The sequence below is a fragment of the Macrobrachium nipponense genome, chromosome 38, assembly GCF_015104395.2.
Source record: "Macrobrachium nipponense isolate FS-2020 chromosome 38, ASM1510439v2, whole genome shotgun sequence".
Taxonomy (NCBI): Eukaryota; Metazoa; Arthropoda; class Malacostraca; order Decapoda; family Palaemonidae; genus Macrobrachium; species Macrobrachium nipponense.
In genome coordinates, this window is record NC_061098.1 from 21,789,199 (window position 1) to 21,813,647 (window position 24,449).

General features: G+C 34.0%; 1 protein-coding gene across 1 annotated transcript in view; it reads right to left on the reverse strand.

The window, feature by feature from the left end:
* Nucleotides 1-24,449, reverse strand: part of LOC135209770 (girdin-like) — a 127,544-nt gene that overhangs the window by 26,403 nt on the left and 76,692 nt on the right. The window contains 18 exon segments of the mRNA XM_064242554.1: nt 99-359; nt 639-764; nt 2,621-2,762; nt 5,554-5,663; nt 7,807-7,906; nt 8,036-8,169; nt 8,937-9,062; nt 9,290-9,610; nt 11,160-11,221; nt 11,224-11,284; nt 11,451-11,582; nt 11,945-12,079; nt 13,181-13,333; nt 13,516-13,830; nt 14,300-14,426; nt 15,100-15,193; nt 15,196-15,277; nt 16,067-16,148. Coding sequence (XP_064098624.1) covers nt 99-359; nt 639-764; nt 2,621-2,762; nt 5,554-5,663; nt 7,807-7,906; nt 8,036-8,169; nt 8,937-9,062; nt 9,290-9,610; nt 11,160-11,221; nt 11,224-11,284; nt 11,451-11,582; nt 11,945-12,079; nt 13,181-13,333; nt 13,516-13,830; nt 14,300-14,426; nt 15,100-15,193; nt 15,196-15,277; nt 16,067-16,148 — 2,563 coding nt within the window.

Here is a 24,449-nt window from a genome sequence, read left to right on the forward strand (position 1 = left end):
TACATAAATCAACATAAAAGTTTACAACTGTAACATCAAGAAACTCAAGGATGTACGTTTTCATTTTCAAGAATAACAAAGACTAAACAATATCCCACCTTTTCTTTTTCTGCATCACTTTGTGTGGCTGATGATTGCAAAGCTGAATTCTGTGCAATGAGAGATGCTGACTGTGATTGCAATGTGGTATTCTCAACCTGCAATCGAGCATTTTCTCCTTGAAGAGTAGCATTGTGCTGAGACATAACAGTGTTCTGGTTGGAAAGTGACGTCACTTGTGATTGTAAGGCACAAACTTGCTCTCGATAACTGGCAGTCTGGGACTTCAACTCCGTTATCTCACTTTCAAGACTGGCCCTCTACAAGGGATAAAAATAAATCTGTTACTTGACCCATTACCAGAATTTACCACTTTTAATAAGATTACACATAACCACAACATAAATCAATTTTACAGTTCAAATAGCATTATACAACAAACTTATTCATTTAGAAAAAGGGTGATAAAAACTAATTTATTTAGAAAAAATGCTTTATCATTAACTATGCAAAGCATATAAAACATTTGTGTACCTATATAATTACACCATAGTAGATACTGATAAACACAGTTTTATGAAAAAAAATTTATCACCGACCTCCTGATTTCCACGGTGCAGAGCTTCTCGAAGTTTGGCCATTTCTTTGGAAACATCTTCAATAACACCTGCAGCTGCTCCTTCTTCATGATATCGTTGCTGTAAGGTCTCAAACTCACTTTTAACCTGTTTATAAGAATTTACAATTCAGCGAACATAATTTTTGTTTACTCTGAACATTAATGAATTGTTACCATATAAAAAAGTATTTGAAGTTTTAACAACCAAAATCATCACTAATTCTATAATAAAGACAAAACACTGAAAAAGAGCATTTGGAGATTGTAAATTGCCAAAGGTGAGATGTCAAGTCTGGGAAAAGTCTCTTCTTTTTTATGCCATTTCAGTGCTATAGAATTTTTCATATAATTCATGGATTCAAATCCAGCTCCAGACTTCACCCTAAATTGAAATATAATTCCTTCTTTGACAGTCATAATACTGAAATTATCATAATGTTTTGCATAATTCTGGTTGAAAAAATCCAGAATCCATATCTCTACCCCAAAGCCTAATCAATTATGCCAGTCAAAAGTTCACCTTAGGTAAAATTTTCCTATAAATCTATCCACAACAATTAGTGCTAAACACATTCAGACTAGTAAAGCCAACACAACCAAAGACAAGAAACAAAGATGCATAACGGAGAAGAACAAACAATACAGCTCTGTAATTTCCATGAAGGAAAGGGGTAAATAATAGAGAAATGCAAATAAAACACTGTGACAAAAAGAAAATTAAGATTTTTTCAATGCTAAGGCTTATTTTACCAACTCAGAAACCAAGCCCAAAGCAAATAAGGAAAGTGAAAGGAGATAAAAAAGAAGCGATGGCTTTACTCTGCAGAAAGCAACAGGTCTTCATTCCACAAGACAGAATGTTACCAGGGTCAGCGAGATCTGAAATTTAAGTTATCCTTGACATCCAAAGATTACCAATTTCCACAGTAGTATAACTATGGGATGAATGTTAGCCATCCTGAGGGAAATTATCCTCTCTAAACTGGTACTTTTAGAAAAGACACAGAAGCCACTTGTCATCAGATGAATGATCATGAGATGAGATGAGGAGGGGGCAATGATTACACAAAATGTCTCTGAATCAGTCTTGTCAAGAAGCCATATATGCAATCAGCACTTCAAACAAGAATAAATTGAAGTAAATTTACATCTAAACATTACATTAAGTTTTTAGATATGCATTTAATAATAAGAACGACATGATCTATTCTCAAAAAGTTCAAAATAACCTAAACCTAAAAAATATTTATAAAAGAGATTTAAATACAATCTCACTAAGGGAATTTGAAGAACTGGATAAGGGATGAAGACAGAAATAAGAAGAAACAGTCTTTAAAACACTGATGTTAACCGGGTTATAAAATCCGAATGGCAATAAACTCACAAGATAAGTTTCAAGATGAAGAAATAATTTAAGGTTGGGGGTAAATGATAGAATAAAGCTATGTTGTAAAGATAAGAGATAATAATTTTAAAGTAATTTAATGAAACCACTGACTACATTTCTGGACTCTTATGGTGCCCACCGGTAAGACTTGATCTTAAATGAGAAATGACAATGGAACACTAAGTTGAAGGGAAAGGCTGAAGAAAAGTTTAGGGTTGAACATTACCAGGTATATAGAGCACAAAGATGACAACGCCAAGTGACAAAACAGAACCCAAGTGTTAAAGTTAAGGGAGACAGGGTGAGAACAATGACAAGAAATGTAAGTTCAGAGCTACTGCAATAGTAATGGTTCAACTGAACTTACAGTTGAGATAACTTTGCATGGTGATTTTTTAGGGATGAACAACCTCAAAGTTCTTATTTTCATTCTAAAAACTTTAAAATGTTAATTCACAACACCTTAACAAATTAACAAAAAAGATATTAAAAGACTACAACATCCACTCAGGAAAACAAAACAACATTTCAGTTCCTACAAACACTGTCAATGCAAAGACTTGCTGTATTCTTACCTCCATTAACTCTTTACGTAGGTCTTTGTTTCTGCTAATTGATTCACCTAATCGAATCTCCAATGAAGCTATTTTCTCTTCCCGCACTTCTACACTGCGTTTCAAAGTTTCCTCTAGCATGGCCTCCAATGCTTTGTAACGGCTGAAAATGTAATTTAAGCTTTTATAAACAAAACAGGCTGTTCTACATAAACACATTAACCATATTAAGCACTCAGCATGCACTGAGATGAGGGCTTAATATTATTGATAAGTTTGTAATAAGCAAACATTTCAACTCAATGCACACATAATTCCCAATAAAATATGCTATGAAAACAAGACAATAAAAATTAAGAAAATGTATGTACACTTCATTTATGGATGCTGACTCTGCCCAAACAGCAAAGTACTGTTTATATTCTGCAATATATAAAATGGGAAACTTTAATTTGAATGACATCATTAGGTTGTCAGTACAATGCTTAGCATTTCAGTCTGATCTTCAAAAACTATAAAAAAAATATAATTATAAAAAAGGAAACTTACAATACTACAATAAAAAACAGTTTTACAAACTATACAGAAAGTTATCATTAGATATTAGAACTGGGGTACATGAAGTAACATGAGCTACAGTAGTTTGATTTCTAGGGTTCTAATTGGAACAAAAGAAAACCTGGGAGAATCAAGATATTATCAAAACTGAATAAGTAGAATACCATTTTCAGTCACCTATTTAACACCGCAGCAGTCAGATATTAATATTAATGCAAATAAATATGCCATACAACAATTCAAAGAAAAACTAACACAAGAAAAGGTGATCCCCTTGCAATGCACAATCTAGTTATTCAGTTTGCTACTGTATCAAGCTGTGATGAAGGAATTACACTTTTAGCTTCATTCTCATTTGCTAACATTTTTTTCTTTTCCTTTAGATATTCTTCCTACAGATTTTCACATTAGTGGAGCAAATGAAAAAAATCTGCATTCCTTCACTTATGATGATATTAGGATGAAAATCATAGCATGAATTTTTTTTACCTCACCCACAAGAAAAAAATTTGTATTACTTTTTTTTTTTTTTTTGTGTCAAACGACTATCAGTACAAAGAAAACTTTGCACACAATGTAACTGATAATCAACATTTGGCACTCCATCATTCCATGCAAACAAAGCATACTGCATATTCCAGAATAATGTTACCAAACTGATGACACATTGTTAGTGAACAATGAAAAACCAAAAAATTACTCTTACCATTATTTTAGACTCAAAACTTTCACATGATATTTGACTTAGTAAAATTAATGCTGTATGCTTTGCATTTACCAAAATACTCTTCCCTTATGAAAACTATTAAACTTGTTCAAAAATACAAACTAACGAAATGGGACTCCTTTTAATGGGCTCCATCTTACACTATAAAGTTCCCCCTTGAGGGTTGAAAATGGATCAGTTCCACAACAGTACCAAACTTAAGCTAAATTAATATTGCAGATATGAACACTTTCTTGCTCATGAAGGTAAAAAACATAAAAAATTACCTTGTTTAATAAGCAAAAGTTATAACCCTCCCCCAACCTAAATGATAAGATCAATATAGAAGTTTATTAAAGTCAACTAAAATACTATATACACAAGGAAAGGAAAGCAATGTTACAGCACTATACATTATAAGTAACATTCCTTAACTGATTTAATTGTCTTCTGAGGAGGAAAGCTATTTCTGGGAATATTATTGGAAAATATTTACCATAATACAAAAATTTTAACTTCGATTTACATTCTTCTTGATTAGAATAAATCCTATACATCAAGAAGAAAAATAAAATGACATAAGAAATTACAACATAAAATTCACAGAGAAAATAAGACGAGAATCAACTCAAAATTTCCTGTCAAAAATATAAAAAAAAAAGTAGATAAAATCACAGTAACAAACCTACAACTTTGAAATGAAACCAAAAGGATGGACTACACCAACTGTTATTATTTTCTGTCTTAAGGTTGTACAGCAAAAGAACCTAAAGAATTCAAAGGGAAGCCTGTAATTATATTAAGAATATTCTAAAAAATACTCTATGGGTCAAAAGTTTCTCTAATTTCTAAAAGACAAATCATAGCCAATAGTATTAAAATTAATATACTGACACTATAAAAGCATTTTAAGGGCACTCATATTCACACAGATTATTGGAAAAATAAGGAGTCTGAAATATGATAGTGGAAGTGCACAGGTTGTCAAAGAGCTTATTGAAAGCAATCAATAAAAACAAAACTTAACAGACCTTTTGCCTAGGGCAACTGTACCTGTTTAATTTCTTTGTACTGCGCATTATTCTGGATATCTGTATGCTGAAACCATAAATGACACTTAGTTGATCTACAGGCTTCACTATATACAGTATTTACTAAATGTAAGAATACAGGCCAGCTTCATAACATGATTACATCTTTTACTAAAATTAAAGAGACAAACAAGTTATGCCAGTGCCAGTCAATTTTACTAGGCCCACAGAATGCGCTTCCACCTGTGAAAAAATACTACACAAGATGAAAGTATCTTTCTTAGTCAATGCTCAAATAGTGTCAGTTAGTAAGTACTATATAAAAAGAACAAATGATCTAAATTGTTATTTTACACAACAAAAAAATGAAGGATTACATAATTTCCATACAGGAATCAATATTCTACAAATACTTATTTACATCAGTCTGATGGTAGCAGAGCTTTTACAAAAGAGAAAAAGAACATTTCCAGTATAGCAATACCAAATTGATGAAACAATGCATTTTTGTTTAATTAAATCAGGTCTGATACTGCACTCTTGTCAACAATAAGGAAACCAGAGCCATTACACATGCAGTAATATCCAAAGAACATATCTATACGATGTCAACAGAAACGGAAGTACAATGTGAACAGAAAACTGAAAAGGATCCTTACTCGCTCTCATTATCTGACACAGGGGCAGTCAGGTTGTCAGCATTCAATCCTAACTTGCTTAGATCTGATTTAAGGCTGTCAAGCTGATTAGACAACTGCTGAGTTTTTACCTGAAATATTAGAGGATCCAGACAAAAGTTCAATAAAAACCATATAGTATTTTCTACATAATTATAAAAAAAACAGGAAAACTGTTGATAATGGCAAATTTGATCTTTCTTTCTGGATTGGGAATCAACAAAAGAAACTCATAAAAATATCAAACTCCTCAGATAACTTTGATATACCTTTGGAGGAAACTGGCATGAAGATTGGTAAAAAAAGGTTGTTAACAAGCATCAGTGAGTGAGGGGGTAGAAAATCCACTTGCTCACTTGGTAACCAGTGCCACTTTTTCCTTCAGCAGGAAGGAGAAATGTGTGGTTAGATATGGTTGGAATTTTGACAGAAGTCTTCATGCTAGTATCATCATCATCATCAATACCTCAGCTCCAAGTGATGCAAAGTACTACCTCATGTTTTTCTTGTGCTTTATCTTCCAATATCGCACCTTCAGTTTCCCTTCTCACAGCTATCATGCTATCATCCACATATGGGGATATTTCTGCTCTTCTGCCATCCACAGGAGTCCAACTCACTATCATCTACTATTCTACCAGATATTATACAAAGGGCATTTCCAATCATTACCTTATGTACATACATTCATTCTGTAATTTACATTATGTGCTATCATTTTTAATGCTATCCTGCCAACTGACCCCTAAAAAAACCCTTGAACTATAGTCCCACTGCCAAGTTGTTTACCAATAACGATCATACTAAACTGGTGCAAAATCTTATTTTTATATACAACTTCCAATTACTGTTTTGATGTACAGAATTTTTCAAACATAACCCTTGAGTAATTCACCTTTATTAGTCTTTCATTAAATTCCACCTCAAGAGAACCTTTACTGGATATCTCTCTTTCTAAATATTTGACAATCTCAGACTCATTAATCCTTTATCCATCTAATGTTATTTTGTCCCTCTGCATATTTTGTCTTCATTGCTCATGTATTTCTTAGAATCATTTCCATCTCTCTAGCTGTCACCACAGGTTTCTCCATCTTCTCCCATATCTGCCATGGACAGAGTTGAGGCAGACATCCCTGAAGAGACAGAGCAGGAGTTGCTAGAGCAGCTGCAGCAAGAGGAGTTGCCACAGCAGCTACAGAAGCAATAGCAGGGAAAGCAGGAATATCCACGCAATGTACTTTGTCTTGGGTGGGGAAGCCACAGCTAAAGAGATGGGGTCACTATGGCTGGTGCAGGAGAGGAACTTCTAGCTAAAACAAAGTGTTCTAGAAAGGCATACAATTTCAAGAGATGGCCACAAAGCCTACACAGCAGCTTTTTTTTTTTCTCTCTCTCTCCTGGGGATATTTTTGGCATCAGTATAGATGGGACTAGAGAAATGGAGACTGGAGCAGCAACAGTACTGGCCACAGAGGGAGTCTGATGATTGCCATTAGGTTCAAATGTACTCTTCCTGGAGCAAATATGGGGATACAACCAGACGTCATCGTAACAGAAGCAGCTAGGGTCAAGGCAGATTAAGAACAAGGTAAGAGGTAGTGAGAACAGCAATTGGTTACCCTCCAAAGACATTGATGCTAGCTTCTTTCATTTCTTCCTCCTATCCAGCACTACTTCAATTGGGCAGGCACTCCACAAGTTCATTGACGTGCTACCCTGGCCTCTACAGAGACAAAGGTCACTCCCTGGACATCTACCTATGTACTAATTACTGAGATGGAAATCATCACACACAAACAAGCAAAAGTCATCACCATTCAGCCATGGATATAATTTTAAAATTCAATTAAATACATGATGACTAAAACACAAGATATCTGATCAGATATCCAGTCAAAGAAAAAGTGATGCTGCTTACTAAATGAGTGCTTTGTAACCTACCTTCAATGACCAGACCAGTTTTCACTAAAGGTATATTTGAATAAAGCTTGAAGATTTCTATTTTTGTTCAAATACTAATAGTTTTACCAAAATGAATGCTAATAGTTTTACCAAAATGAATGCAAGTTAATTATTAACTTTATTTATAATGACTACTTCAGGTAAGTGCATGGCATGTTAAACATGCTGTTTCTGTGCAGTTCTTACAAAAATTCTGATGCATAAATGAATGTTTCTTATTTCTACTGATTTAGTCTTTTTACAGAGTAAGTACAAAATAGAATAACTCACCTTCTCTGCAACTAAATCCTCCCTCAAGCAGTTCAGAGTTTTACGCTCTGTCATCATCTGTTGTTCAAATTCCCGTTTCTCTTTTTCTAACTCTCTTACTCTGTGAAATGATTTAATAAATATTTAAAATTCCACCTCTTGGGCATATCTTGAAACCAAATATTTCCATATAAAACTACATTATAAAACATTTTAAACTCAGTACAAGACAGTACATGAAATGGCATACCTATTATCACTTCCCCTAAGCTCATTGACTTCCTTATCAAGCCTCTTTATATCTCTTTCTAGTGTGGAGGTCTTGCTTGCGGCTTCATCTATTAAACTATCCTTGACTTCCATTGCTGTACGCAACCTAGAAACCTGCAAACAAAATGTTCAGTTACATATAATTTACAACACCTGTTAAACAGCCCGGGAAGAGCCATTATTAGGCTCAGAGGTCTGGATAAAATAATCCTTTATAATAATAATAATAATAACAATACAACAGCTGTTACTGGTTTTAATACTTGAACACAAATGGCTAATACAGTACTTCTTAAACCACCTTGACAGATATTACACAAAGTTCTCAAAAGTGTAACTGAATCCTAGAAAGAATAAAAAGGAAGGTACTGTACCTCAGAAAATGGTGAAATTCACTACAAAAAAATTTATTTTCTAATATACGTACTGTCAAAAACGTTTTTAATGTGCTGTACTGCAAACAGTAACCCATTGCAAGAACCAACCATAAAAAGTCAAAAATATACAAATACCAGATATCTCCTAGTACATAAACTTACATTTCCTGGTGGTGACCTTTACACACACACACACACACACACACACACACACACACACACACACACACACACACACACACACACACACACACACACACAGCTGCTTTCTAATGAACACTGCTGCCCCTGTAAAGCCTACCAGGTGATCTGACCATTAAATATTCAAGAATGTCCAACACAAATGTGAAACAAATATTTTCACCAGTATACTTTAGTACTTAGCCTTTATGAAATATGGTTCAGTATTATATAAATACTTTTTATCACAGCTTGCACAAAACACCACCTGTACAAAATTTTCAATAATTACTCTGAAAGCTATTGCAATGAGGGCTTACTAACCTCTTTCTGAAGGGACTTGTTCTCTCTATCCAGACGGTCATTGGTACCCTCCAATTCAGTAAGATCTCTCTCTAGTTCATTCAGTCTCTTTGTAGATAACTTCAAAGTTTCCACTGTTCTCTGAAGCTAAAGAAAATATATACACTAATAACATTAAATATCAATTGTTCAAATAAATTTCAGTTTACTTAATAAACATAAGATTTCTATCTGTAATCTTCTATAAGTAAATGAATCAACATGCTATATTCACCTGTAATCATCTATAAGTAAATGAAAATCAACATGCTATATTCCAGTGAAAGAAACCATATCAACATGAGCTAAAACCTTCCCAATATAAAAATACATACTTTAGAATTTTCATTCTCAAGCTCTGTTCTTTCCTTCTCCATCTCAGCTAATTTCTTTTGGCTTGTTTCCAAAGATCTATTTTTCTTCTGAACTTCATTGCTTGAAGCAAGAAGATCAAGTTCCATCTGTTCAAGCTTACTTCTATCAGACTTGAAGGCAGTAATTTGTCCTTGAAGAAGATTAATCTGCTGTATCTGTGACTCCTTTTCTGACTCTAAGTCAGCAATACGAACTGATGATGACTTAAGACTGTCAATAGAGCGATTGAGACGTTCCATTTCCACTTGCATTTGAAGTTTTTCACTATGTGCACTCTCAAGCTGGAATAAGTAGTTTTATTTCAATGAAAAATTTTGGTGTTAAGTTTAGAGAAAAGAAGAAGCACAAAAATGTTGAAACTCAAAGTGAACAACCCCCTATTACAGTACATATTAAGTGGGTGAATATTTAACATGGATTAAATATACAATCAAAGTCTAAGATCCTGTGTGATGGCCTCACCAGTAGTAAGATACACGGATGGGCATTTTCCACTTGACAGATACCTAAAAAAACACTATAGTATTGGTGTTTACACTAGGGATTGCATTTATTAGAGAGCATCATATCACTAGGTCAGAAAAAATTTCAAAATACAGTGTCTGCTTAATGTATATTATTGCCATCATAAAATCATATTGTAAAATAGACCATTGTAACCTGGTAAGAGCCTGCCAGTGCCTCTTTGGGAGAAGTTAGTACTATATGTATTATCAATTTTGGCCATAATTCTGTTTAAAATACATAGTAAACCTGAGGTGAAAAGTAAGCAATCTCTTTGGTCATGCAGTGTCCAACTGAACATTCAATATTGCTGGTGAAACTTTATGATAGGGATTAGGCTGAACTCCTTGAATACAATGGCTAAAGATGAAACTAAAAACACTGTTCTATCATGTAACTGCTTCAATGATCTTGGTAAGTACACTTGAATGTAGCCATAGCCAATGAATCACTCAGTTTCAATGAAAATCAATTTGGTATGGGCCCAAATTTAATTGGGATCAGGTTTAAGTGAATGGACTGACATTTTTAGACCTTACATACATAATAAATTAAAAATCGTCCATCCTGGAAATCTTTTAGAGGTGCAAATCAAATTTCTTACGTAAAATAACATATTGTATATTTCAATTACTTCATCTAATGGTATTATATCAATAAGTCAATAGCTTATTTACTTTTTTATTTACAAGTAGATAAAATAGGACCATTGTAACCTGGTAAGAGCCTGCCAGTGCCTCTTTGGGAGAAGTTAGTACTATATGTATTATCAATTTTGGCCATAATTCTGTTTAAAATACATAGTAAACCTGAGGTGAAAAGTAAGCAATCTCTTTGGTCATGCAGTGTCCAACTGAACATTCAATATTGCTGGTGAAACTTCATGATAGGGATTAGGCTGAACTCCTTGAATACAATGGCTAAAGATGAAACTAAAAACACTGTTCTATCATGTAACTGCTTCAATGATCTTGGTAAGTTTCTGCCAGTACACTTGAATGTAGCCATAGCCAATGAATCACTCAGTTTCAATGAAAATCAATTTGTATGGGCCCAAATTTAATTGGGATCAGGTTTAAGTGAATGGACTGACATTTTTAGACCTTACATACATAATAAATTAAAAATTGTGCATCCTGGAAATCTTTTAGAGGTGCAAATCAAATTTCTTACGTAAAATAACATATTGTATATTTAAATCAATTACTTCATCTAATGGTATTATATCAATAAGTCAATAGCTTATTTACTTTTTTACAAGTAGATAAAACAAATATGTAACTTTCATTCCTTCAAAACTGTTTCAGCCAGAGTCTAGAATATTACCTTAGAAACAGTCTCCTTCATGACTGTAAGCACTTTACTAACACGAGAGTGTTCGACTTCAGACTAGCATAGTCCCTCTCCAAAGCTTCATGGCGCTCACAACTCTCCCGGAAAGCTCCTAAGGCCTGGAAAATAAAGACGTCATTAGAGGATACTTTCATCTTACCTATTACTAGACTCTCCCAACACACTATTCCCTTTGATCTTCCCCCATATACAAAACATTACCTTAATCAGTCATAGTATATACTGAGTAGTCATAATTTACAATGTGCATTTATTTAAACTAACTTTGTTTAGATCTTTATTCTCTCGTTCAATCTCCGCTTTCTGCTGCTCAACTTCCGAGAGCTTGTCAGCAGACTCTCGCAACCTTTCTGTCAATCTATTGAGTTGCTGTTTTTCATATTCTAACCTGGAAACCTGAAATAGATATAAAATTAATAAAAACATTGCAATCATAACTTGAAAGCATAGCAGACTAGCAAAAAATTTCCTCATTAAACAAAAGGAGGGTTTCCTGTTAGCTGAAAACATTTAAATCTTTATGTCACGGGAGATTACTAATCACAGGGATTACATAATTAGAATTGGAACTAGAATATAAAATTTTGATCAAAGGCCAAGCACTGGGACCAATGAGGTCATCCAGCACTGAAAATAATATTGAAACAATTGTTCAAAGGTACAACAACCTGAAAAAAATGGACAAATTGTGTCTAAAAAGACATTTGTAAATCTAGTTACAAAGTATTTTTCACAAATCACAGACAGGCCTTCCTTACTTGACTCTGGAGCTGAAGATTTAAATCACTTAGTTTCTTATTCTCGCTCTCAACATCAATCAGACGGGTGTCAGTCGTTTTCTTCTGCCTTTCCCTAAGTGTCTCAATGAGCTCCAGGAGCTGAGTGTTTTCTTGCTACAAAGAAACAAAGGAAAAACTACTAATAAAACGATAGTATTTATTTCCTTTATGATGATTTTCTTTTTGAAATGTAGCACGACAAGATAACTAATGACAGAATAAATAACTCGGCTATACTTTGAAAAATTGACAATGTGACCCTCCTACAATTGTTAAGCACATTAACATTGCCAAAAACAGAAATGCTGCCTTTAAAAAAAGGGTATCCAAGTCAGTAAAAGTTTGCTTTAAAGATCAATTGCTTGTAAGCGTGTTGGTTATGAATGTTTGCTTCTTTTGAACAAGAGCACGCGAATACAGAGGGTCCACTGTATAAAATGGATAGAGATATTGAGGCCATAGCCAATTTCCTTATAGATCTGCTAAAATTCTCTCAAAGTTTTGTTGTAGGAGTGAGGTGCAATCTTCTGTGTGCATTGCTTAACTCTCTGTAGGATGTAGTAAGTTTTGCAGTACATACTGTACCAGTTTGACCCCATCTGCATTACTTTCAGCCAATTAACTTTTATAGGTGCCCTAACCTCCTAACCAATCACCACCACAGCTTTCCCACCCCTTTCCTTGTAACTTGCTTTATTTTTCACAATGCTTAACTGAACCATATACTTCAAGCTAGTTGCACAAATATAGAAATGCTGATTGACTATCTGGTTAAAATACCGTATTTCATTATCATTATCTCCACCCTTAGTTGCTGGGTGGGTTATGCTGCAGTGATACTGCCAGCAGCATTCCTTGTTCCCAATGACTAAGTTTCTTCTGTCTTTTACTCTTCAAATGTTCCCTTTGGTCTCTTTTCTGTATCTCACGGCCCAGTAAAATGTAAAAAAACTAATTCAACAACAGAAAACACGGAATTAGTATATACCTGGAAAAAGAAGTGCCATGGCAATTCGTTGGGTATTAAACTCTGATGATATATATACTGCAAAGTCACATGATTCCCTTTCAAATCTTTATGGATAACTTTATTACCTAAGGAACGAATGTAAATAACTAATTAACTCTAAGATCTCTTCATTTCAAGTGCAAGGTCTGAGTACTCTTCAGTAATTGAGAGGATAGTACTGTTGTTTTAGTAATTACTCAACTCACCTGGAGTTCATCTATTTGCCGCTGAGAATTTGTTTTGATTGTATTGATCGTTTGATGTAAACGCTGATTTTCCTGATGACGTTGATCACTTTCCCCTTGTGCTTCCAACACATGAGATCGTTCCTTTTTACTCATATCTTGTAAATGAGTCACCTATTGACCAAAGAATTATTTACTGTAAGCATGTAAATACTGAAGAAACAAATTAAATCAGACTGAAAGAAACATACCAAAGTCAACAAAATACCAAAACACAAACTTAAGTACAGATCAAAACATGTATCAGTCTAAGATAAGAATTGGATCAAAATAAAGGTACCTATACTGTGACCCACCTTAATAGACAGCCTCTTGTTTTCTTTTTCTAATTCTAGCAACTTATCAGTGGAGGCTAAAAGGCTCTCTCGCTTAAGTTGTTCGTTTTCAGCCTCTAGTCTTTGGTTTTCTAACTGGAGCTTCAAAACCCTGGCCTGCGCATCGCCAATGAGATCACTGCCCACGCTGGAGCCATTCATAGGTGCCCGTGATTTCAGCTGGTCCAACTGGGCGACCAAAGTGGCGGATTCACTGAGGGAGTTCTTTGTACTGAGATGGAGCTGGGCATTTTCCTCCATGACTTCCTGGAGTCTTTCACGGTCAGCATCTCGTTCCTGGAAATAAAAAGGATTTGAACTCGATATCTGGGTGGATAACAGTATTGAAAATTAATCTGATCTGCAACTTCTCCCTTGTAAAACTTGGCAGGTTTTAATCTATTTAAACTGTTCATTGTACTTGTGCATTACTCAGTTGAAACCTTTGTCTTGGATGCATTTTTGTGTATCCAAATTTTATGAGTATAAATGTTAAGTGGGTTTTTATGCAAGTATATTCATGAAGGATTTTTGGGAAACAGATCTTGGGTCTAGGATTAGTTGGCTCTAGTTGACTCTTCTTAACTCTGGTCTCATAATAACAATATGAAAGTCATCCCATTTCAAGTTCTGCTGGGTACACATAATTACATCCATGAAGGCACGAATATATATTACGATTAACACATACAGGGGTATATAACATAAGGCAGGCACGATTACTACTTCATAACGTAACTGCCACATTATCATCTTCTATACTTACAATACTAATTTGATTAATTGTCTGTTTAAGCTGTAGAATATTATTCTCCAAGTCCAACACTTGTTCGGCCCTCCTGCGCGATGAAGCAAGTTGTTCTTCCAACATCTCCTTGGTCTCAACTAATATTCTGGAACAAAAAATAGACCTTTATGTAATTACGACTAACTAAATTTATCTGCAGGTTTCAGCGACTATGTCCTATTTTTATTTCTCTAATTAAAACAATTTAACCCTTAAGCTTAAATTAGATAGAGAAGCAGCAGTCGCCAGAATGAATAAGGGGGGGGGCCCCCCCTTGGTTTGGAAGGAAGAAAGAGGCACACCCATCTGCTACTACCTTTTACATAAACTGCAGGATAATTTACCTTGAGTTAATGCAATACTACATAATTTCAACAAAATCTGAGTCCCCATTTTCTTTGAGAAGTAATTACATGTACAAAGTTTTCTTTGAGAAGGAATTACATGTACAAGCCATTTTCTTTGAGAAGTAATTATGTGTACAAGCCATTTTCTTTGAGATAATTACATGTAGAAGCCATTTTCTTTGAGAAGTAATTACATGTGCAAGCCGTTTTCTTTGAGAATTATGTGTAAAGCCATTTCCTTTGAGAATTACATGTAAAAGCCATTTTTCTAAGTAATTACATGTACAAACCATTTCCTTTGAGAATTACGTGAACAAGCCATTTTCTTTGAGAATTACACGTACAAGGGCTATGAATTACTGACAAACGCCACAAACTGGAACCACTTAAAGAGCAGAGCCAACAACAGAAAGTCTAGCTTCCAAAGTCTACCTGTTATCCTCACGTAGTTCTTCTACGCGCGTCTTGTAGAATTCAATGTCGGCCATCTTATCCCTATATCTGGCAACCTCTTGCTCTAAAGCATCACCCGGCTCGCCCGCTCTCGCAAAATGTCCGCTTCATCTCGCCACGCCCTCGCCGCCCTCGCATCTTGCACAAGTTCGATGTTCTGAAAATAATTTGAACATACTTAGTAAATGTAAATTTTAAAAATGTTGAACAATCAAGCACACGGCTCATCTCGCCACAGAGCCATGAACGTTCATCCATAATGAAAGAATAAGGAGTTGAAAATAAAATTTAAGCCAAAGGCCAAGCATTGGGAGCTATGAGGTCATTCAGCGCTGAAATGGAAATAAACAGTAAAAGTTTTGAAAGGTGTAACAGGAAGAACCACGCAGTTGCACTATGAATCAAGCATTAGAAGAGTGTGGAAATTAAGACGAAGAAAGAGAATATGAAAGGAGGTACAGTAAAAGGAAAGAAAGTGGTTACAGCTAGGGGATGAAGGCACGCTGCAAAGAACCTTAAGTAATGCCTACAGTGTACCACATGAGGTCCATGACAGAAATAACCCCCTACGCTGCGATAAAGGAATAATGAAGATAAGATGAAATTAAACAATCTAATATAAAAGAAAATGGTTACAGCTAGGGGCTGAAGGCACGCTGCAAAGAACCTTAAGTAATGCCTACAGTGTACCACATGAGGTCCACTGACAGAAATAACCCCCTACGCTGATAAAGGAATAATGAAGATGAATTAAAAATCAATATAAAAGAATTAAATCATATAACAGCAATAAATCCACAAAGGTTATGGACACCAAATAAGTGCACTTATGATGACAATTCTGTCATTCTCATGGTAATTGATCCTTAAAAATACGGAATCTAGACTTACACAAACGAATAGAGAGAATGCTCAAATACGGCCATTTGTGTTTAGTTAAACTTACCTCTTGTCGCAGTTTGCTGATAAGGGCTTTGCTTTGTTCTAACTCGTCCTTATACTCGGCAATGCTCTCCACTTTTTCGTCACTGTGGAGGAAAAGTAATTTGTTAGACAACAAAGGAAATATGTACTAAAGTAAGAGTACAAAATCTTTCAATATGATAAAATGCCCTCTATCCAGTCACCACAAGACAGGAGGTTCATATTTAACAGATTTCCTCAAATCTTGGCGTATGCCATAATGATTCTGCCGCTGATTTCAATAGTACTTGAATCAAGACTATAAAATTTTTTATATGCTTAGGCACATCACCCTCGCTTCAGTTCAAGCTCATGTCCAACCCCTTAATATATATATATATATATATATATATATATATCTATATATATATATATATATATATATATATATATATATATATGGGGATACAATCCACAATGAAGTAAAATCCTCTTGTAGTTTAAAACTACAAGAGGATTTTACTTCATTGTGGATTGTATCCCCATTTACTTAGAGGTACGACATAGTACCTGGCTTCTGCATATATATATATATATATATATATATATATATATATATATATATATATATAAAGGTCATTTCAGCATTTATCATGTTCCAAACTTTCGTGATTCAGTTGTGTATATATATATATATATATATATATATATATATAATATATATGTGTGTGTGTGTGTGTGTGTGTGTGTGTGTGCGCGCGCGCGCAACATCATCACAGGAACATTAAAGCATTTAACTTTCCCTTTGATAAAGTGCCAGTATCATAATGATACACCAGTACGTCTGTATTTATAGTTAAATGCATATAATTTCATGTATACCTTGTTTCTGACATTTCGTTTTACACGCAGTTATGCAAACGTCATGAAACGATGTTTTATGTATATGAACGTACACCTGCATATGAATATTTTGGGGTTTTTGAATTTCATTTTCGTTGCGTGTTGCCGCTCGTATTCGTATAGATGTGTATTTTCTGACTACGTAATCTATTGTAGCATTTTTTTTTTTTTACATTACAATGTAGCCTCCAAACTTTTTAGTCTTTAAAGATGCTGACTGTTGTTGACATTTCTAATTTCTTAACCGCTTTGAACTTATATCATGAACTTATTTCAGTTCTCGCAAACTCCTTTTTATACCTCTTACTGCTGCCTTCGTCCAGGTCCGATGGAGAACGATGTTTTTAAGCGAAGCTGAACTTCATATTTTACTTCAGACTTTATTTCTTATTGAATGATAAACTACGTCCCCGCAGAGAGATCCTTACAAACTAAGAAAGGAAGCATCATATCAGCTGCCCACAGAATTTCTCAGAATCCGCCAATCAGTGGTACTGGTTTGAATGTAGTGCGTAAAAAAATACAGTGAATAAAAAGTAAAAAAATACGCTGAAGTTTCTTCAGCACAATCGAGTTTTCTGTACAGCATAAAATGCTGTATTAAACTCTCAGCCACGGCCCATGAAAACCCTCAGTTGAGGCCAATCAAACTTTCAGCCACGGCCCGGTGGTGGCCTGTGTTGTTGGTACCTAATCCGCTTCCAGACGCACGATCATTGCCGAAATCAACCTTAAATAAAATAAACACTATTGAGGCTACACGACTGTAATGAGGTATGTATAACGATTGGAGGGTGGATGACCAACATATAGCCATCTCAATAGTTTTCCTTTACGGAAAACTAAAAAATTGCCAATATTTCTACTCGAGTACATTTTCATTCTGGCCAAAGTTAAAAAGTAATCACTTAGCACATCCACGTAATCCTGAGTATAATGATGGTGAAATAATATAATGAGGAATATGAGCAAGAGATCAAATATCCTAATTCTGTGCTGATTAGCATACACTCTGTGCGGCAATAAGGACTTTTTATAACCATGAAACTGACAACAAGAAAAATCTTGTCCATTACACTAATAATTTCAAAGATATCCCTCTTGAGAACTTTGGAGCTCATGTACCATTTAAGAAGAATACAATAAAACAAGCATTTATAATGAGCTTAACAATTCTTAAAGGGGTTTATATGAAATTCCATGTAAGTCACATGACCGCTTTTATATTGGTTAAACTGGAAATTCACTGGAAAACAGAATAAAAAAGCATAAAAAATGTAATCAGGATGCATCAAGTGGTCGATTTTATTCAAAATAAATATGGAAAATGTTTAGATTCTAAGGATAATAGTTTACCTGGACTTTCGGCAAAGGCATGAGCTGACCTGCATACATAAATAAGATAGTGAATGGAGCACTGACATCAACCACTGTTAAAATTTACTGCTCTCATTTGTTTTACCCAACACGTTTTTATGTATTTGCAACCGACTGTATCCTGCATACATACATACATACATACACATATATATGAATGATGTATGTATGTACACCTACACATATAGTTAATTTGTTATGTGTATATATATAATATATATATATATATATATATATATATAGATAGATAATAATAATAATAATAATAATAATAATAATAATAATAATAATTAATATAATAATAGGAGCCAATAAAAACGCCAAAAGGCAGAAAGTTAATGCTGTATATGTACTTCGGAAAAGACTGTCTCCTCGACGCAAGTAATGTAATGAAGAACAGTTGTTCTCCGAAATATATCATATTGTCTTCTGACCTTTTGGGCGTTTTTATGGGTTCCTTTTATTACATGGCATTCTGGTTTAACAGGAAATAGTTCACGATGATATATATATATATATATGATATATATATATATATATATATATATATATATATATATATATATTATATATATAGATGGATAGTTACACATAAAATGAACAGGCAAAATCGTAACATATATACGATATTCTCCTCTGTTATCTCAATCGACTTTTCATAATGGAGAAAGGTGCACCACCTTTGGAACAAGCTAAAATCACCGTAACTGAACCATTTGGTAGGGGAATGGTAGTTAAGAAAAAAAAGGTGGAAAGGGAGGGGAGCTATCGGTTTTTCTCCGTCACCCCCTGTTCTACTGTTTGAGAATTTCTACCTTAAAGTGTCCGGAGTTTTAGTGGAATTTTATATCAGAAAGTTATAATGAGTTTAACCAGTAACATTACGACTGGGCAAAACAGTTTTTACATCAGAAAGTTGCAATAAGTTTCTCCGGTAACATTTTGGAATATTACGCAAAGTGAGGTACAAAACAGCTTTATGTCTCCATCCACACTTTAAAATTGAAAAAAGGGCATTATTAGCTAAATCAAATAAGAATAATAAACTTCAGTTCTTTGGGTTTCATTAGTAACTTTGGCCGCTTTAAAGAGCACTTATAACACTGACGATTTTCAAAACTAACCAGAAGCAGAAAAAACTTGGTAATACTTCGCCTCTCATTAACCTTCAAAATAAACCAACGTCAAGACAACCTTCCGGTAATAACAAGGGTCAATGGCATCGTTTACGTCTTAATCCCGTAAAGCGTTTCACCCATTCTAAAAACTACACAATTGCGCCGCATTCTTGGAGAAATCGGGGTCTTTCCTCGAAATTACGCAATAGCTAAGACTAATAAAAAAAAAAAAAAAAAAAAAAAAAAAGGGGGGTTGGGGGGTTGGGGGAGGAGCGGGCAGAAAATTGACTTCTTGAAAAAAAAAAAAAAAAAAAAAAAACAAAAAAAAAAAAAAAAAAAAGGCTGAGGCCTGACATGGAAAAAATGGCAGAGAATTGACATGATATAAAAATGGTAGAGGACTAACATCATAAAAAAAAAATTATAATGGCAGAGGGCTTACAAGATAAAAAAAAAAAAACAAAAAAAAAAAAACATGGCAGAGGACTGACACGACATGACATCATATATATATATATATATTAAAATGGTAGAGGACTCACAATAAAAATAAAAATATGACAGAGAACTAACAAAATGGAAACAATTTAAAATAGCTTAGTGCTGACGTGACATGGTAAAAAAATGGCAGGGGACTAACATGAAAAAACAAAATATGGAAGAGGACTGACATGACAAAATGAAAAATGGCAGACTGACATGAAAAAAAAAAATGAAAAATGGCAGACTGACATGAAAAAAAAAAAAAAAAAATGGCAGAGGACTGACATGATGGAAAAAATAACAAATGGGGGAGGACTGACAGTGTGACATTAATAAATTTTTAAATGGTAGCAGACTGACATGAAAAAAAATGGTAGTAACTGACACAATGAAATTTTTTTAAATGGCAGAGGACCGACATGATGTAAAAATATCAAATGGCAAAGGACTGACGTGAAAAAATAAAAATGGAAGATGATTCACGATGAAAAAAATAATAAATGGCAGACGACTGATATAATAATAATAAAAAAAACTGAGGACTGAAATGAAGAAAAAAAATTGCATAGGTCTGACAAAAAAAAGCAGAGGACTAACAAAAAAATAATAAAAAAATGACTGAGGACTGACAGGAAAAACAACAGCAAGTTTTTGGCAGTTCACTCTCTCTCTGGCGTAGGTTATTATTCAATTGTTTTCCTAAGCCATTATTCCTGTTCAGCAGAGGCGTCAAGGTCTTCGACCAACGAAAGAAAATCCAGAGCGAATAATACTCTGCCATTGCTGTTCAAGGTAGGCAAACACCTCAATAACACTGGTGTTTGGAAACTCGTAAACCTTCTACATTTTTTTTATCATGTCAGTTCTCTGCCATTTTCTTCTTCATGTCAGTCATTTGCCATTTTTTTTACTTTTCATCATGTTAGTCATCTGCTACTTTTTTTTATTTTTCATCTGTCGGTCTCTGCCATTTTTTTTTATTTCCATCATGTTAGTCCTCTGCTATTTTTTTTTCAGTCTATCATTTTTTTTTAATTTCCATCCTGTTAGTCCTCTGCCATGGTTTTTTTTATGTGGCCTCAGCCATTTGTTTTTATTTGTTTTCTTCATCGTGTGAATCTTCCGCCATTTTTCATTCTTTTCATCATGTCATTTGTTCTCTGCCACTTTTTTTTTTTTTTTAATCTCATTTCAGTCCTCTGCTTTTTTTTTTTTTTTTTTTTTTATCGTGTTAGTTAGTCCTCTTCTATTCTTTTATGGTCAGTCGTCTGTCACTGATCTTTTAAATGTGAGTCATATGCATTTTTTTTCATCATTTCAGTCCTCTGCCTTTTTTTTTTTTTTTTTTTATCATGTCAGTCCTCTGCCATGTTCTGACTTTCTATCGTCTTTGTCCGGAAATCTATAGATTCAGAAAAGAGGTATTCACCTGTTTCCTGCCTTTAATTTGCATTTATGTTGGCTATTCTTATCACATTCACCTCACAAAGATTTTAAATGCATCATTTCAGTGAACGTTTAAACATTACATTCAATAATATCAGAAGTGTACCTTAAATAATCAATTTTATGAAAACATTGTGTGTGTGAGAGAGAGAGAGAGAGAGAGAGAGAGAGAGAGAGAGAGAGAGAGAGAGAGAGAGACTATCTATTTCTGTTGCCAACAGTTCTAAAACAAAGTTGTAAAACTGTAAAATGACAGAATTTTTCTTAAGAGTATTTTTACAACGTAATTATGATCACACTGTCGCCAATGGTTTTCATTTCACCGCAAAACAGGGAAATATCAAGAAGTAAAAAACAAATATTAATCTAAATGTTGCAAAACGTACAGAAATTATACATCTTTTCGGACAGAATAAAAGAAGAAAAACGAAGCATTCTGATGCACGGCAACAACTTCTTCACCTGCAGATTTATTAAAACTTGGTGGTAACGGCCACCCTTTGCTACTGACAGTCTATCAGCCGTATAGCCTGAGCTGATTGGCGCTGGCCAGCCAGGAGCCAGCCAGCTGCTGAACGAGAGGAGAGAGGAACTGAACTGACTCACACAGACAAAACGCAGGAAGTGACGTCACGGCCCTTAGGGTAAGAACCGCAACAGCTCGACAAAGGAGAGCTCCTGCCCCTGCTTTAACAAAGACGACGACGAAGGAGGCCAGAGCGAGCTTGCAGACTCATAGGAAGTCCTAATTGTAGTATAAAAAGACAGCGAATCCTACAATAGAATCCGCGTCTGGGAACTGAGAACACCGCACAATGCTCTGCTGGAAAGGCCGAAGACTCTAGGCTAAGACCCTGGAACTAAAAGCTTTAATTTGTTTCTTATAAAAAGCATTTTCAATTAAAAAGGTATCCTTGTTATTTTGGTTGGCTTTTTTTTCAGAGAGAGAGAGAGAGAGAGAGAGAGAGAGAGAAGAATCAACATGGTTGTCAAAAGGAAGTGCACTGGGCAATCAGAACTTAATTACACGTTAAAAGAGTAACTGACCTCGCTTCTGCCATTTCAATAACGGAAATTACACAAGAAATGGAAAACAGATTTCTAGATAATTGGAAATAAAACACAGCATCTCTCCTAAGAACTTCTTAACACGAAAGGATCTCCTCTTTCGCAAAAAGAAAAGAAAAGAAAAAAAGTTAATTAAAAAATTCAAAATGATGCACTTCCAACAAAGAAGAGTAAGTGTGGGCTGTTGAAAAGGCATCTGATTTCGAGGTTCATGCTATGCAATGTAAGAATTAAGCAATTAGGTGCATAACACACTCATAATCAAGGATTTTACCGAGGGTTTCTAAACAGTAACAACTTTCCGTTGGAACGCCCGTTTTTGGTAACGGCTCAACAACCTCATCAAGTTAAGCATTTTTTTTTCTTTTTAGCGAAAATCAACAAGCGAATTAAGCAGTTAATATAGACCGAGGTAAAAGTTGACGTGCGCAATAATACAATTTTCATTGTTTGATTTAGGAATATTTCCAAAAAGTTAAATATTTATATTTAAATACATTATATACATGTAATGCGTATAATAAAATAATAAATATATATATATATACTATATATATATATATATATATATATATATATATATATATATAAGCGTGTGTGTGTGTGTGTATTGCAGACCTTGAAACAACAGGAAGCACAAAGGAAGAGAAGATGCGTAGTATACTATAATGTTCTCAACAGAACCTTGGGGTTTATCTAAATTAAAAACTGTCATTTACTGGTTGTGCCTGGATGACAGAAGGTAAAACTGAAATACTTGACAAACCGAATTACTACTGAAAAGCATTCTGGAGTCAAGATTTTTTTTTTTATTAATGGCAAGCCAATCATTATTAAACGAAGAAAAATCGAAAAAAGATCGAACTAACAGATGGGGTGGAGATTTCAAAGCCCTGCTAATACAGCATTCAAGTAATAATAATAATAATAATAATAATAATAATAATAATAATAATAATAATAATAATAATAAACAATAATAATAATAATAATCTTTTGAAGCTTGATTTTCAAATCAATGGCGCCGGTGGTTCTTTCATATGAACAGGTTTAATCTTTTGAGCAATAATAATAACAATAATAATAATCTTTGGAAGTTTGAATTTCAAGTCAATGGCCCCTATGGGCTGGTCTTATATGAACAGTTTCATCTTCTGAATAATAAGTAATAATAATAATAATAATAATAAAAGAATAATAATAATAATAATAATAATAATAATAACATAATAATAATATTAATAAAATAATAATAATAATAATAATAATAATAATAATAATAATACTGTTAAAAAGAATGGCAGAATTAAGCGAATTGGTTTTATTATATATATATATATATATATATAATATATCTATATATAATATATATATATATAGATTATTAGATATATATTATATATATATATTATATATATAATATATATATATATATATATTCTATTTTTCTTCCAATTCGCTTCTCAGGCTCAGCCATGTTTCTGAGTAACTGGCCCCAGTTATTTCTATTGCCTAAACGTGGGAGGGTCTTTTTTGGGTACCAAAATAATTATAATAATAATAATAATAATAATAATAATAATAATAATAATAATAATAATAATAATAATAATAATAATAATAATAAAGAATCCGCGATTTTCAATCAATTAAATCTTACAGACCATTCATCTGGACTAAAACGTTGTTAATAACACAAGCTGCAGGATATTAAATTCTTGAAATCGGAAAAAAAGGGGAGAGAAAACACGACTGAATGTGATGATGTGTTGGAATTCCTCAACGGGCAGTCATTAGCATCCAGCACAAACGCAGCTCTGTCTATGATGTGGGCGGCGGCGGGCGAGGGCGGAAAAAGAGTCACGTATTCTAGGTCTTGAAAGAGGAGGAGGAGGAGGAGGAGGAGGAGGAGGAGGAAGAGGAGGAGGAGGAGGAGGAGGAGGAGGAGGAGGAGGATTCCAATTCATCGCTTCAGCCCAAAAACTAAGGTTCATAGAGAGATACTTCATATTAAAAAATAAAAAAATAAAT